The sequence below is a fragment of the Taeniopygia guttata genome, chromosome 20 (genome assembly GCF_048771995.1).
Source record: "Taeniopygia guttata chromosome 20, bTaeGut7.mat, whole genome shotgun sequence".
NCBI classification, from domain to species: domain Eukaryota; kingdom Metazoa; phylum Chordata; class Aves; order Passeriformes; family Estrildidae; genus Taeniopygia; species Taeniopygia guttata.
The window spans coordinates 9222304-9236667 of record NC_133045.1 but is presented as its reverse complement, the minus strand read 5'-3'; the positions used below and the strand labels follow the sequence as shown (position 1 = coordinate 9236667).

Sequence of the window (14364 nt, the reverse complement as noted above, 5' to 3'; positions counted from 1 at the left end):
CCCTGGGGACACAAAACACAATAAAACATATTCTGCAGCTAATTCACACTAACTGTCATCATTAGGCATTTAACTGGCAATGTCAAGGCAATGTCCATGCAGCTGGAAGTGTCCCCACTTGCTGTCTCTCCTAATCAAGAATTAACTCCTCTTTCTTCTCACAAGAGAACATGAGCTCTCTTCTTTCCCACTTTCCAGGCTGTTTGTCATCAAAGATTAGTCCAGATTTATGACACAGTTTTGCCAGGGCGGACAGGGTTAGTGGGTTATTTTTCCTAAAGAACAGTGCTGCTAGGTCCCAACCCTCTCTCAGTTCTTTGGAAATGCTCACATTTCCCTGGTTTGTATTGGTGGCTCTCCAGTGACCTGGCAAACACAGCCCTCCAAGCTCTGCAAGCACAAAAATGTGGGTCAGAGTCTGCAGCATTTATAGGAAAAATAGAGGGATGATAGTTCCAACTTTCAAATTATTCACCAGAAAGTAGGTCTGCTCCTGGCTTTCTCAGGAATTACTTTCCCTCCCACAAATAAGTATTCCTAGCCCACTCCTCAGAGCATTGCCTAAACCAGCACTGGGTGTTATATAAATAGGAATTATTGAATTAATGACTAGACTACAGTAAGGTGTAAAATTCCTCTACTAAGAGCCCATTGAAGTGAGTGATTCCATTTTTCACCTTAAAGATCTCATGGGAAGGGTCAAGAATACATTCATTTTCGCTTCTTCCATTCTGAGCCAAGAAATACAGAAATATCTCCACATGGGAAGGCAGCACTTCTGCAGAAAGTGAACCCAACTTCTTCCTAGTTCAGCTCTAGAGATTTGGAAATACACTGATCAAAGAGCCAAAAGGCAGAGAGCAGTTTGCACCTCCCCTTTGGTCTGCACAAATGAGTATAGATATTTTTTGTGGGTGGTTTGTGTCTTTCACTTTTTAGTTTCCATGAGATCCTCTTGTTCAGGAATGTGTGGAGTCATTTTGGGGAGTGTGAAGAGCAGGGTTCTCAGATCATGACAGTATTTTACTCTTGATCCAAAACACCGTAAGGAACAATATTAAACCCCTGTCTTAGGTCCATCCCTGTTATGGCTGGAGGGATCTTCCTATGGCTTTCCTTGACATTTGGCAACTTATTTTGAGTTCAGGGTAAGTAAAACCTCACGGTTAGCATGGAGGAGAAATCCTAATATAAGTGAAGGTGTGAATGCTGATGGTGTTTCCTGCTTCCCTCCTGCCTCTGGGAAACAGGGCAAACAAACTCCTGACCTTAGGATGTACAGAAGAGGGATTTGACCCTTCTCCAGCACCATCCCAGTGAGCTTGTTCAACACAAAAAAGAAATGATGCTGCTCCTCAGTAGTCAGTGATTTTATCAGTCCTCTCACTTAAGAAATGATCGATTTTCTCATATTACCAGGATAAAATCTAGTCTGTAATATGTAGGTCATGAACTCATCTTTCTCCACCTTCCTTGTCTCCAGGCACAGTACAACCAGAATTAATGGCAATAATAATAAACTCCTTTGGAGTTTAACGATTATTCATTAGCAGGAGTACATCAGTTCCGCAGCCTCCTCTCTCCTCGGATGCCTGACACTCTGGGCTGCTCTGCTTATATTCAAGAGAAACAATCAATGAGCCCCGTGCAGGCCTGGCTTTCTGGGCTGTTAATCTCTCCATTACTCAGTTAGGCACAGTCCCCTTGGCTTCAGCTGAACCCATGTGCCAAAAGAAAAGCCCACAGCATCAAACATATCCTTAAAGGCGAGGATGTCACCAGGCTGCATCTCCTGAGAACAGCAGTGGCCTGGGACAGCAGGAATGTGCTGGTGACAAGAGCACACCTGGGGCGTGTCCCTCACCACCTTCATCTTCCAGCACACAGGTGAAGTGAGAAGCCATGTCCATATCCTAAAACCTTCCTGGGACCCTGGGAGATCAGAGTGGGGCAAGAACAGGGATGAGAAGTCACCACTCCTCTGGGTGGGAAGAGTCCTTCCTCCACCATCCAGCGACTTGGACAAGAACCAAAGTGAGGGTTGAGACCTCAGGAGGCAGCAGGAAGAGCTCCAGCAACTTCAGCAGGACTGCTATTTCACTGGGAGAGACTTTAACAGCCTGTGGCCCTGGGACTCAAGAGTTTCATCCAGGCCTGAAGCTCATCCTCTGAGCAGAACATCTCACCTGGTTCCAAAGCTGTCCTGGCATTTCCCTTGGGCTGCACACCATGGCAGGGAGAGCATCCTGCTGGTGGAGGCCTCCAAGCACTCTCTCTTCTCTCTTTTTGGCCTCTGAATATAATTCATCCAAGCTTTTATGAGGCAATTCACATCCAGATTTTATTAGAAGTGTATGAGCTATGGAAGGCCCTTTTATTTCCTCAGTGTATTCAGTACATAAAGAACTGGTGCTCTGGTTAATTTTATTTTTTTGCTTTCTGTGTTTTAATTACGATCTCCTCAGTTCCATTCAGCTCTAAAAAGGTGGGAGATATGGAAAGATATGAGTTGGAATAATGTAATCAAGTACTGCAGACAGAGAAATATTGGTTAAAGTGTAATGAATATATGAGTGAGGCAGAGACATAAATGCCTGCTTTAAGTACAAAATCTGATGTATTTCCACACCTCTCAGGCATGAGAATGGACTCTCAAAAAAAAAAAAAAAACAAACCACAAAACAACAAAAAACACCACAAGAAACCAAAAGCAAAACCAGATATGATTTCAAGAAGAAAGTAAAATGATATAAAAACTTACTTTTATAAAAATATTGTCTGGTTATAGTTTTGGGACCACACTCTATGTGGGTTGTTTTATTTTTACTGGCTTTTTGAAACCAAACAAGACAAAGACTTACCAGAACAACAACTCTGTGACACAAAGTATTTGTGTGTGGGTGACAGTAGGAAATGACACACGACTCCAAGCTCATACAGGCCAAGGTCTGTCCTTCTTGTATTTCTTTCATCCCCCAGCTGAAACTTCCCTGTCCTTGCAGCTGCCTGATGGAGGATATCAAACCAAAGACACTTCTACCACCCACTGCCCCACTCCTCCTGCACAGAGGATTTTTCCAAGCGCATCCAACCAGATTGGAGCACCAGGCAGGCTCAGTGGTGGCTGTCTGGGGCTCACAGAAAGGCAGCCAGGCTTTGTAAGCCTCAATTAAAACCCAGGGAGGGATTTACCTCCATTTTAACATCATTCCTTTATCTGATACTCACAGTCTGCATGTCATTAAGTGAATGTGTTTTGGTTTCTGGGGTTGCACACAGTGCAGGCATTGAGAAACTCAGCAGTGAGTGTTTCCTACAGGCCACATAATGGGAAAATTGAAATCTGCCTGTACTGAACATGGAACCCCCTGGCAGGGTCAAGGAAATTAATTCTAAATCAATGGGGTTAAACACCAAAGAATCTCTCTCTTGTTTGGGCCAGGCTTTTTTCCCCACAAAAAAATCATGCTGCCAGCAGCACCTCTACAACTGGAATTTTTTTTCTTTTAAAACACTGATATAGGCTGTCCAGAGTAGCTGTTGATGCACCATTCTTGGAAACAGCCACAGTCAGGTTGGATGAGGCTTTAAACAACCTGATCTAGTTGATGATGTTCCTGCTCATTCCAGGGCATTGAAACTAGAGGACCTTTAGTGGTCCCTTCCAACTCAAACAATTCTATGATTTTTATGAAATTTCATAAAAAAGAAACCCTCATGAGAATCCTTGTGTTGGCCCAGCTTAAAACGTAAAGGTTGATACAGAGCAGGCTGGAAAGGTTCCCATCTTTCCCTGAAAACCTGTGTATTGCTGCCGGTGAGTAACATGCAGCTTTCACCTGGTTCCTAAGGAAACAACAGAGGTGTGACCAGCTGGTGGGGAGTGTGGCAGGGCCCCATTGCAGTTTTGGGGTACTGGGGACCAATGGCTCTCAGAGAGCCCCACAGCCCATTGAGGTCCCTGCACACCTTGGTTAAACCCAACTTGAGGACAGCCCTGCTGCTCCAGCTTGTCCTGGAGGGAGAGAGGTCTGGATGTTCCATTCCCATCCTGATTCTGCAGATGTCGACAAGCACCGTTTCTCTTGATTTTGAACCAAATGCAAAACCTCCCCGGAGACCTCCCCTGTATTTTGACCCTCATTTTTGCTGTCCACACCCTCCTGCACCCACCTCACCCCAGAAGCTGAGCAGGAGCATCATTTTTAACAAGATGCTGCAGATTCAGCAGAGAAATTAATCTCAACAGCAAGTGCTGACCACTTTTTCCTGGTAATTCATTTAAAGTGGGAAGTTAATTCTATTCAACTGAGCTGCCCTTCATCACTTAGAGACACAGGCTTTGAACATCCCTGAGTGAAGTGGTTCTGGCACAAACCTTCCTCCTCCTCCTCTATCTACCCTGACCCCCGCATCCCCTAGGGAATGCCACATGCCAGTGCTGTGTGATCCTCCCTCTGGAAGCTGATTAGCCAGAGCTGGAGAGTTCAGGGAGGTGAGAGCATCGGAATCCTCGCGCTGACGTTTGATCGCCGACGGCTGCCCGTGCTCCCAATTAGCCTGCAAACGCTGCCTCCGGCTCACAAATACTTTAAAAAATGAAGTTTGACGAAAAGCCGCCTGCGTTGCCGTTCTTCAACCCTCTCTGCCATATCAAAGCCTTTGAGAATATCTGAGGACAACCTTTATAGCCGAGAAGCGCCCATTGGAGCGCTGGCTCATTACTGCTGTGGCTGTGCTGCCCACGGAGACGCAGAGCATCCATCAGCCCACTTACCAGGAGCACTCCTGAATACCAGCAAGTGTGTTAGGCTGGGGAGTTACCTCTGAGGGAGCCACCGAAGGGTTTTTCAAGCAGAAAGGTCACCCAGCTCATCAGTTTCTAGGGGAGATGATTAGAGCGGTGCGTTTTGGGAGCCGTGGCACCCCGCAGCACGTCCATTCCCTGGCTCTTTTTTCCCCCCTTCACTCACAGTAATGATCTGCAGCTCATCACAGGGGGCTCAGCAGGGGAGGACAGCAGCAGCACTTATTTTAATAAATAACATTCGTGAGCTGGCTTTCCAGGCTGCAGCTTGGTGAGGAATGTGATGAACATTGAGAGGAGAGATTGAGAGAGACACTGGCACAGGGTGCCCAGAGAAGCTGCCCCATCCCTGGAAGTGTCCAAGGCCAGGCTGGGCAGGGCTTGGAGGAACCTGGGACAGTGGAAGGTGTCCCTGCCCATGGCAGGGGGTGGAACAAGATGTGCTGTAAGGTTCTGCAGGACAAGGCTGGTTGTGCCTCCTCAATCTTCTCTCTGATAAGTTAACATTCAAAACATCACCCTGAGCAGTGATTCCAGCCTAAGGCCTGCGGTGGGAAGGTCCCAGGTTTCTGGCAGGGCTGGTGTGTTTCTGCACTGAGGAGGTTTTGGGGCAGTTCTGCTCAGTTTCAGTGTATTTTCCAGGACTAGCTGCACTCTGGGCTCTAAGTGACCACAGCAGATGTGCTCCAGCTGCTGCTCAGGCCAAGCTCCCTACAAAGCAGAAATCATCACCAATGTGTTTGCACAATAGTTAGGAAAAGCATTGCATTGGGAAAACAAAAGGAATATCTTTAGTTGTTACTTCTGCAATTTAACATGACTGTTAAAAACATCTGATGAAAATAGTGCTAGAAACATTGGCAAGCCTATCTCCCTCCAAAATCAAAAAACACCACAGCATTACCTCCACTTTAATGGATGAGCTCAAAAATAAAGGCTGAAGGAGGAGGAAAATTCTGAGAATAACACCTTTCTTTCCCCCCCACCCCCCCTTTCAAAACAGCTCCTTGTTTCTCCAATACATTTATTTTGCATTAATATTTCTCATGTAACTGTGAAGAAATTAAATACTTGAAAACACAACAAAACATATAAATTAAACCAAATGTTTTGATTAATGCAAACCCACTGGCATTTCTTTTCCTGAATATTTTTAAAATTAAGCTGAGAAAACCAATTCCTTGTCAGAGAAGCCTCTGTAAAAGGGAATGTTTGGTATTTTGCAACACTTCTGTTAAGTGCTGGACTGGTGTCAGCATCTCATTCTTTTAATGCTTAGAACAATTTTAACCCACACACACTCCAGCTCTGAATTATTTAGGAAAAGATGTGTCTTTCTAGACCTTCTCTGTAGTCCCTCAGCAAAGTGTCTGGTTGTACTCGGCATTTCTTATCTAGGATAAAAATACTGTATTTAAATAACACTGACAGTGTCCACAATATGTGTATCTTTGAAGCAAAGTTGGGCCATATTTTGTCCTCCATCCCTCACTCTTGTGTCATAAAAATGTAAGGGATTTTTCCTGCATGGAAATAATCTGATCTAGAAAGGAAAATTAATGTAACTTTCATGGGTGACCCTTTCTCTTGTTCAGCAGGCTTTTGTTAGGGAAGACAACTCCTCCTTATAGCTACATTCAAATAGGCAGAAAAAAACCAAGATATCTTTTTCTGAATGTTTTAAGGTGTCATTTTAATGAGTCTGCCTTTCTTTAGTGCTGGAAATAAAACATTCACTGTGAGGGAAGAGTAAATATTGTCCCACAGGAAGAATGAGGCAACCAGAGGCAGAGAGAGAGAAGCCACATTGGGTGACACAGGCTGTCTGCAGCTGGATTCCCCATGCCAAAGCCAACATTTCTGCAGTGTGGAACAAGGCTACCTTTCTGACCCATTCTTGGACTCAAATGGAGCCCTGAAGCCTTTGAGCACCATCAGAGTCGTAGAGGTGATTCCATGCACCCACAGTGAGGTTCTCACACAGACTGGATGGGAAGGAACTCGTAGAGTGCAAAAACCGAGCCAAGCTGGGCCCAGTTCCTGCTCAGTTAATGGAGGCAGAGGTTTGGCAGTGTTTGAGCTGTGTTTAGCACATGGTTTACTTGGGCTGACTCCCTGGGGGAAATCTACTGAGCAGCAGCTGCTCAGCTCATCTCTCCTGGGAAGGCTGCTCAGGGACACACACGGAATGGCAGGAGGAGACACCAAATCCCCCACTCCTCAGAGACATTCTGTCTTAAACTTCTGCCTCAGGGCTTTCTGCACGTTCTGGATCTTCTCTGTGATCACGGTGTCACTGAGGTGATCCCCAAACTTCTGCTTCAGCAGCACCCGGATGATTTTGATGCAGCGTTCGTCCATCATGGGCTTGGCCTCCCGGAAGGTGTTGCCCCTGCGCCCTGTGATGGAGTGGCTCTGGATGTAGTCGGAGGTGAAGAGTTTGTAGAGCAGAGTCTTGCAGGCTGTGCTGATCTTCTGGTCAAACCTGATGGTCTCTTTGAGCTGCTCCTTGGTGTAGCCGTTGAAGAGCTCCACCACCTCACAAGGCTGCCGGTGGGGCTCCTCCTGGAAGGACAGGGATTCCAGCCTCTGCACCTTCTTCTTCAGAGAGAGGACGTCCTGTTGGAGGTCCAACACCATCCTTTCCAGCTGCTCCATCTTCTCCACCCTGAAAAATTAAAGTCGCTTGTGCAAAGGCAAGAAGGCACCATGTCCTCACTCTGGATGTCACTCCTCCACCCAAGCAGTGATTAGATGCCTTCTGCCAGCAGGGCAGGACAACTCCTCTGACAGACTATCAGCCCTTCCAGCTATTCCTGGGTGAGGAGTAAAGCAGTAGAGAAAAATGACATGATCTGGACTTTTCAGTTCTCAGGAATGTTCAGTTTAACCCTCAACTCCCCCTTGGCATGCATACATGGAGACTTTGATGCTCAGTTTTCTTCTTATTTGTAAGGAAAGACATAAAGCCTGTCTTGCAAGTCCCAGGACACATATATTTGTGGTATTAAACAACAGACTTGTGGGAAATGACAATGCAAGAACTATAACTTGAATTTTTTTGGCACCCATTTCTTGGCAAGAAAACCGTCCCTTGCATCACTTTATCACTGGATACTGGCCATCAAAGTAATGAGCAATAAGACAAGGAACACACAACCATGTTTTGATTGTTATAGGCAAGAGCTTTGTAGTTTCTGCACTGTTTTAGAGCCTTCTTGCATCTCTAAATCTAAGCCCTACAATCAGAAACAGCTGGCTTGATTGTAAAGAGACTCAGCAACTTTGGAGTTTAAAATTGCCCCACTTTGTCACCCATCTGTGATCTCACTGCTCACTTTTGTAGTGAGAAGGAGAACACTGTTAGGAACAAGTGCCTTCTTTTGCTAATTACCTTTCCATCTCACCAGGACTGACATTTTTGTGAGCCCTTTCAAAGCCATCCATCTCTTGCAAAGCATCAATCTTGTGCTCCTCATGGCTGGAAGAAACAAGCAAGTTAAACAGCACTGCCACAAACAGCTTTGTGCTCACATTCAAATTCATTCCTGAGGAGAATTATCTGGAATTCAAAGCGAAGTCAATTCTGGTTTCATTTGCAACAAGAATGAAACAGACTGAGAGGGAACATGAAGGGTTCTCAATGTGCACAAACTCCTCTGCATCCCCCTGGCACACAGATATGGGGGACCTCCCACTGACCCGCCATGGAATCAGAGCACAGGCTCATTTCTTGCTGTGTGTGCCCACACAAACTTCTGTTATCTTCTGTGCTTTGGGTTTAACCTCCATGAGCATCTACTCAAAGCAAGCACTGCCAGAGAATGGAGACAGTGTGGACAGAAATCAATATGTGTGGTGTGAAACATTCAGGGTTTTTATTGTGCTTTCAGGTGTTACCTGTTCAGACAGATCTGCTGTTGGCACGGGGACAAGATGCCATCTGGCTTCCTCTTCATTGGAAGGGCAACATAATCTGCAGCAAGGGTGAGAGACAAGCTGAAATATCGGCTGTTGAAAAGGTCCTGAACCCCTCTGTCTCCAGAACATATCTAAGCACCCCTGCTAGATTGCATGGCAACACCTTATTCCATTTGCATAGCAGTGATCCAGACAGGCTTTCCAGGACTGATCAATGGGGATTTGGTATTAGAAAAAAGTGGCATCTCAAGGGCTTCTGTTCTAAGTGCAAATGATATGGCGGGGCAAGGCAAGCAGAGCCAAATCATCTCTGGATGCTGCTGTTAGTCAGCAGGTAAATAAGACACTAGCACATTTTCATAAGTGCATTTAATGGGTGCAGTGGTGGGTGGAAAAATAGGGAAATAGGTAAATCTGAGAAAATTTGACTAATGGAGACACAGGGCTTTGGGGAATTTCAGTTATTCAGGCATTCATTCATTCAGATTGTCTTTTGGCTTGGGGGGAGAGAACTGCTAGCCCAGGAAACAGCTGGTGCCTGACAGAGCAGAGACCATACACTACATACAGGCATCTCCCTTTAGACAGCCCTCCTGGAACAGATCTCCCAGGTGGAAAGGACCAGGAAATGCCATCTCTAACCTCTGTAGCCCTGAGACAAACCCATACAGCCCTGGAGCAAAGCAGAGGTTTTCTGACCGCTCTGCAAGTCCCCATCCCACCCTGTCACTCAGGACCAGGCAGCAGAGCCAGAACCCAAGGTTACCTCTGGCAGCTGGACCAGCCCTGTCCTCTTCACTCTGGGAAGTCCCTGGCCCTGGCATGGCCATGGTGATGAAGGTGGATGGAGGTGTGAAGGCACTGGCTGGGTGGGGGGGAGCTGCCAGCGAGCAGGGACTCCCTGCCACGCTTCCCAGGACACGCCTGTCCTTGATGGAGGAGCTGCTGGCATCACGGGGCAGGCTGGCCTCAGCCACCCTCAGCAGTGGCTTTGCAGGAGAGTTCCTGTCACTGGGGTATTTCCTGGATGCATTCCCTGAGGTCCATTTTGGAAACGTTTTCCTGGATTTTTTTGGTGGGGATGGCATCATGCTGTGGACAGCTGGTTCTTCTTCTGAAAGGAAGGGAGATACTCAGGATGAGCAATGGGACAGCAGCGTGTCTGTCTTCCACTCCCACTCAGTGCTTTGTACACTGATTGCAATGATGTGAAATTTATGATGGGACTACAACATGCTCAGCATCCTCCCACCCAAAAAGCTCCATGGAAGTTGAAAGGTGCAATTTTCAAAAGCCCTTACTCACTTAACTTCTCCAGGAGCTGTCGATCTTCCAGCAGCTTCTTCTCCAAAATACCTTTGTGCTCTGTAGGAAGAGAAGATCTTTCAGTACTAAACTCCTTCCGCTCCTGAGCAGCCCCAACTTGCAAACCCAGGCCAGGGGGGTGTCACTTACCACTTATGCCTTCCACCACACCCCAGTACAGCCCACTGAATCCAGGGCAGCGGGCCAGGACCTGCTCCCCCACGCTGTAGAGGTGGAAGGGCTTGCGGGGCTCCTTGATGTTCTCAATGTTGATGACCCGGCTGCCATCGGGCCAGCTGATGAGCACGTAGAGCTTGGCTGACATCAGGGCTGCCCACCTGGAGCAGAGGGACAGTGTGGGAATGTCACCACAGGGGTTTGGGCTCTCCTGTGGGTGGGAGTGTTCACAAGATGTGCTTTACCCAGGCCAGCACAACCTGCAGATATAAAATACTTGGCCTTACATTTTCTCTACCAGTTATTTTATTTCTCTGTTCCCATTCCCACCTTTCTGAGCTTGCCTTACCCTAAAGCCCTTTGCTAGGAGGCTGTCTTGGGTCTGACTGAGCACAGCACCACATGCCTTCAGTGCATCCAAGTGTCCTTTGCAGTGACAGCCATGGCAGGTCTCACCTGGGATCAGGCAGGGCCAGCCCTCACAGCTGACACCTTGAGCAGATGCTGAACAAGCCACTGAGCAGACACAGGCTGGCTCCTCTGCCCCTGTGAACCATCACAGCTCAAATGACTTCAGTGGATCTCCAGCAGTTTGCTCCAGTGCAGGGCTGTGTCTGTGTGATATCAAGGCAGTGCAGAGAAGAGACTCAAAAAGACCCAGTGGTATTCCAGGAAGTGATTGTTCCCTTGCCTCCACAATTATTTCCTTCAGTAAACATCAAAATGCTTTGATAAGGAGAACAGAAAATTCCCTTCATTTCACCCATGGGGAAACTGAGGCACAGACCAGTGATAGATATGTCTAAGGCAGTCAAGCAACAAAGCTGCAAGGAGCTGGATCCTAAGTCCTGGCCCACGGCTCTGCCCACTGAGCTTTCCCTTTCTGCCCCTGGAGCTGCAGACTTCAACCATCGGAGAAACTGGAGAGCCAGGCTGGTGGTGATTTCCAAAATCTCCCATGCCAGAGGAGCAGCTGAGGAGCCGAGGGCTGCTGAGCTCAGGAGCAGTTTCTTCCCAGCTCCTAAGGGCCCAGGCAGCATCACCCCAGTCCTGCCTGCTCTGCTCGGCAGCAGCATTTGGCAGAAGAGTTCTGGGGACAAGGCTGGGCCCATGTGCTGTGGCCAGTGAAGAATGGCCACAGTGTCCAAAGAAAATGGGAGGAAGCTGGGGTAGGCAGAGGAGAGTTGGAGCTGGCAGAAAGGGCAGCTAGGACCCAATTTATTCCAGTTTCTTGTTTTCTCTCCACACCCCCATTAAAGTCCTGCCTGGATTTGATTCCTCTCACTTGGAAGGTTCAAGTTCACCCTGGAGAACTTTCTCTTTCCCTATCTCAGCCACCATCAGTTGCAGCAAAGCTCCCTGCAGGAACTGTAACTCTCCCCAGACCTGTCAGTCTGCCCTGCTGGCACAGTCTCACACCTGGTTTTCTCCAGCCCTTTTCTCCTGACTGATACACACCCTGGCATTGATTTTTTTTTATCAGGAAGCACCATATACAAATGATCTGTGTGCCTGTCTCCCTACATCCTTCCCCGAAACAGGCAGCTGCCCCCAGCCCTCTCCCTAACGCAGGGAAGGCTACAGAGCAGAAACTGGGATAAATGCATAGCTGAGCCCTCTCCCTCTCAGAAACAGAGCTCACATTCCAGACAGCAAACAATCCCAGCCCAAACAGCTCTCTGGGGGATTTTCTTTTAACATTTAAAGAAAACACACTGATCTTCCTTCCCCAAACCAGTTGTTCATTTACCCTTAGGAAAGCAACAAAACTACACAAACACAAAAACAGAGAGAGAAAAAAGAGAGATCACAATCCTGATAGCAACAGAGCTGCTCCTTGCCTGGTTAGCACTGCTCCAGGTGTTGAGTCTTGCAAGATGTCTCCTGTCTCTCCAGGTCTCTGCTGCCTGTTCCAGCAGAGGAGGTGACCGGACACTTCCTTGCCTTGTGCTTGTCCCTTCACCACAGGTCCTTGTCAGGTCTCCTTTGTCTGGCTTGGAAATCTCCCACCTGCTGTCCCCACTGCAAAGGAAAGAAAGAGCTTTTGCATTCTTTTGTCCTGGTTGTTTTGTTTCAGCATTATTATTCCTGTTCTTTTCCCATATACATATATTATTTTTTTCCTTAGCTTGTTTCAGGTCTGTTTCTTACAGGGAGAGAAAGCAGAAGAGAAGGGAAAAAGCCTTGGGTTTTTTGGAGCATGAATAAACCTTGCATTTCCATGAGTTATTCATGAATAATTCATGAAAATGCATGATTAATTCAGGTTCATGAATTATTCAGGAATAATTCTCGAACATTCCTGGTTAATTCATGCTCACACAGCAAGTGACTCAGGCTCTAGGGCTTGGAGAATTCTTTTCTCCCTGAGACAGGAGAAGAGAGGCTTAGAGAAGCTGCATTGTGCACTTGCTGTTTACTGCCTCTGAGAAGAGAACATATTTTGGGCCCTTTTTGTAACAAGAACTTGAAAAAAATTGAAATGCCTGCAGCCTCCTGCCCACGGAGGAATAACACAGAACCAAAAGAAAAAAAAAAATTAAAAAGAGAGAAAGAAATTGGACTTGCTCATGGAGGAAAGCCTGGCAGCAAGTTTTATCCCCTTTCAAAGCATCTTTCTACCCCATCTCCCTGGTTAGGATACAGCTCACTGCTTCAGTTTTTATCTGCTGTGCAAAAAAAAAGGACCATCCCCATAGGTTTGTGCTTGAGGAGTCAAAGGGAATTCCCATGCCTTGTGCCCATCTGTCCCTCTCTCTCTCTGTGTGTGTGTGTGCAGTGTCTTCTCCCAGGTAACAACCAACCGGACAAGAGGAAACAGCCTCAAGTTGCACCAGTAGAGGCTTAGATTGGATATTAGGAAAATTTCCTCACCAAAGAGCTGTCCAGCAGTGGCACAGGCTGTCCAGGGCACTGGAGTCTCCATCTCTGGAGGCGTGGATGTGGCACCTGGGGACGTGGTTCAGTGGTGAGCTTGGCACAGCTGCGGGGATGGTTGGACTCCATGAACTTTGAGAGCTTTTCCAAGCTAAACAATTCTTGCAAAGCTCCTTGACTCAATGTCCCAGCCAGGGTGAGCACTGCTTGTGGCCCTGGGCTCAGCATGGCAGGCCTGGTGCTCACGCCACTGCAGACTTCAAGCTGGCCATGCACAGCTCCGTGTTTCTCCCAAAAATATCACTGCTGCAGCACCTGGGGTTCCCCAGTGCTGGGCTTGTTATCCCTACTGCATGGAGGATCGCATGGCATGGCAAAGGATGGATCCCATGTGGCATCCAACCTGCCCTGATCCAGGCTGGGCACCAGCAGGGGAAGGTGCAGTGCAATGTGTCTGCACAACACAACCAGCCATCCTACCCCAGCCACTGGATGAGATGGAAACAGCATCTGTTGGGAATGTGGTGCAGAAAATGTGCTTTTTGCTCCTCTCAGAGCCAAAATTCCTACCCATTCTTGTAAGTCCCTCTATAATAAGGACCCTGTTCAGCTGAGTGACAGTGAAGCAAAAAAGCAACCCAGGAATGCATTTTCCTGCTCACAATACCCTCCATCCACATGGGTGACTTCGCACTGGCACACAGGAGTAGGGAAGGAACCCAAACACATCGTTTTACATAAAATCAGATGTGCTGAGGGTTGGACAGATCTCACAGGGATATGGAAACCTCCCCTGAAAACCCAGTCAGGGAGAGCCTGAGCTCTTTTGTGGCTCTAGGCCGGAAGATGCTCAGGATCTCCCAGAGAGGCTCAGCAGGCAGTAGGATTGTGCCTGGATCTCGCTCTGGAAAGGCCAGTGGCTCAACTGAGAGCTGTGGGAATGATTTATAATGCACTGAGAGGGGCCACAGTCCTGCAAGAGTCTTTCATCAGGAGCAAAGAGCAGCCTGGAGGGTGGAGAATGCTGGTTCTGTACCACTGTGTGCTCATCCTTCACCTTAATGGGGAGCTGCCCCCAAAGTTGCTATGTATCACTTTTATGGTTCTCCTGTTGGGTATATTTTGGAGCAGCTGTTTTCTGTGGGTTTTTATGGTGGGAAGCAGCCATTTGCCTGCTGTGATATCCTCACAACTAATACTAACTCCTCATTCCCTTTGGTTTTATTTGGGTTTTTTTAATCCATTGGTTTGATTGGTTTGTGTGGGTTTGTTTGTTT

At 47.4% G+C, this 14364-nt stretch overlaps 1 protein-coding gene across 2 annotated transcripts; it reads right to left on the bottom strand.

Moving 5' to 3' along the window:
- Positions 1-5853: 5853 nt before the first annotated feature.
- Positions 5854-12682, bottom strand: LOC140680266 (uncharacterized). Of its 2 annotated transcripts, XM_072917140.1 has the most exons (8): positions 12362-12656; positions 12052-12232; positions 10184-10371; positions 10034-10093; positions 9495-9842; positions 8708-8783; positions 8202-8288; positions 5854-7475 (listed from the first exon to the last, which is right to left on the bottom strand). In XM_072917140.1, exons 3-8 carry the CDS (start codon positions 10356-10358, stop codon positions 7028-7030), a joined length of 1194 nt encoding a protein of 397 aa, XP_072773241.1. In that variant the 5' UTR covers positions 10359-10371; positions 12052-12232; positions 12362-12656; the 3' UTR covers positions 5854-7027. The 2 variants fall into 2 exon arrangements, with proteins under 2 accessions (XP_072773241.1, XP_072773242.1); XM_072917141.1 differs by having other exon boundaries at positions 10184-12682.
- Positions 12683-14364: the final 1682 nt, after the last annotated feature.

What these genes read in the sequence shown, in the direction of transcription:
- LOC140680266 (XM_072917141.1), bottom strand. Translation starts at nt 10,358, where the DNA reads ATGTCAGCCAAGCTCTACGTGCTCATCAGCTGGCCCGATGGCAGCCGG. An exon ending in TGTGGTGGAAGGCATAAGTG is followed by an intron (nt 10,094 to 10,183) that starts GTAAGTGACACC and finishes CTCTTCCTACAG; the next exon opens with AGCACAAAGGTATTTTGGAG. An exon ending in AGTCCTGGTGAGATGGAAAG is followed by an intron (nt 7,476 to 8,201) that starts GTAATTAGCAAA and finishes TTAATTTTTCAG; the next exon opens with GGTGGAGAAGATGGAGCAGC.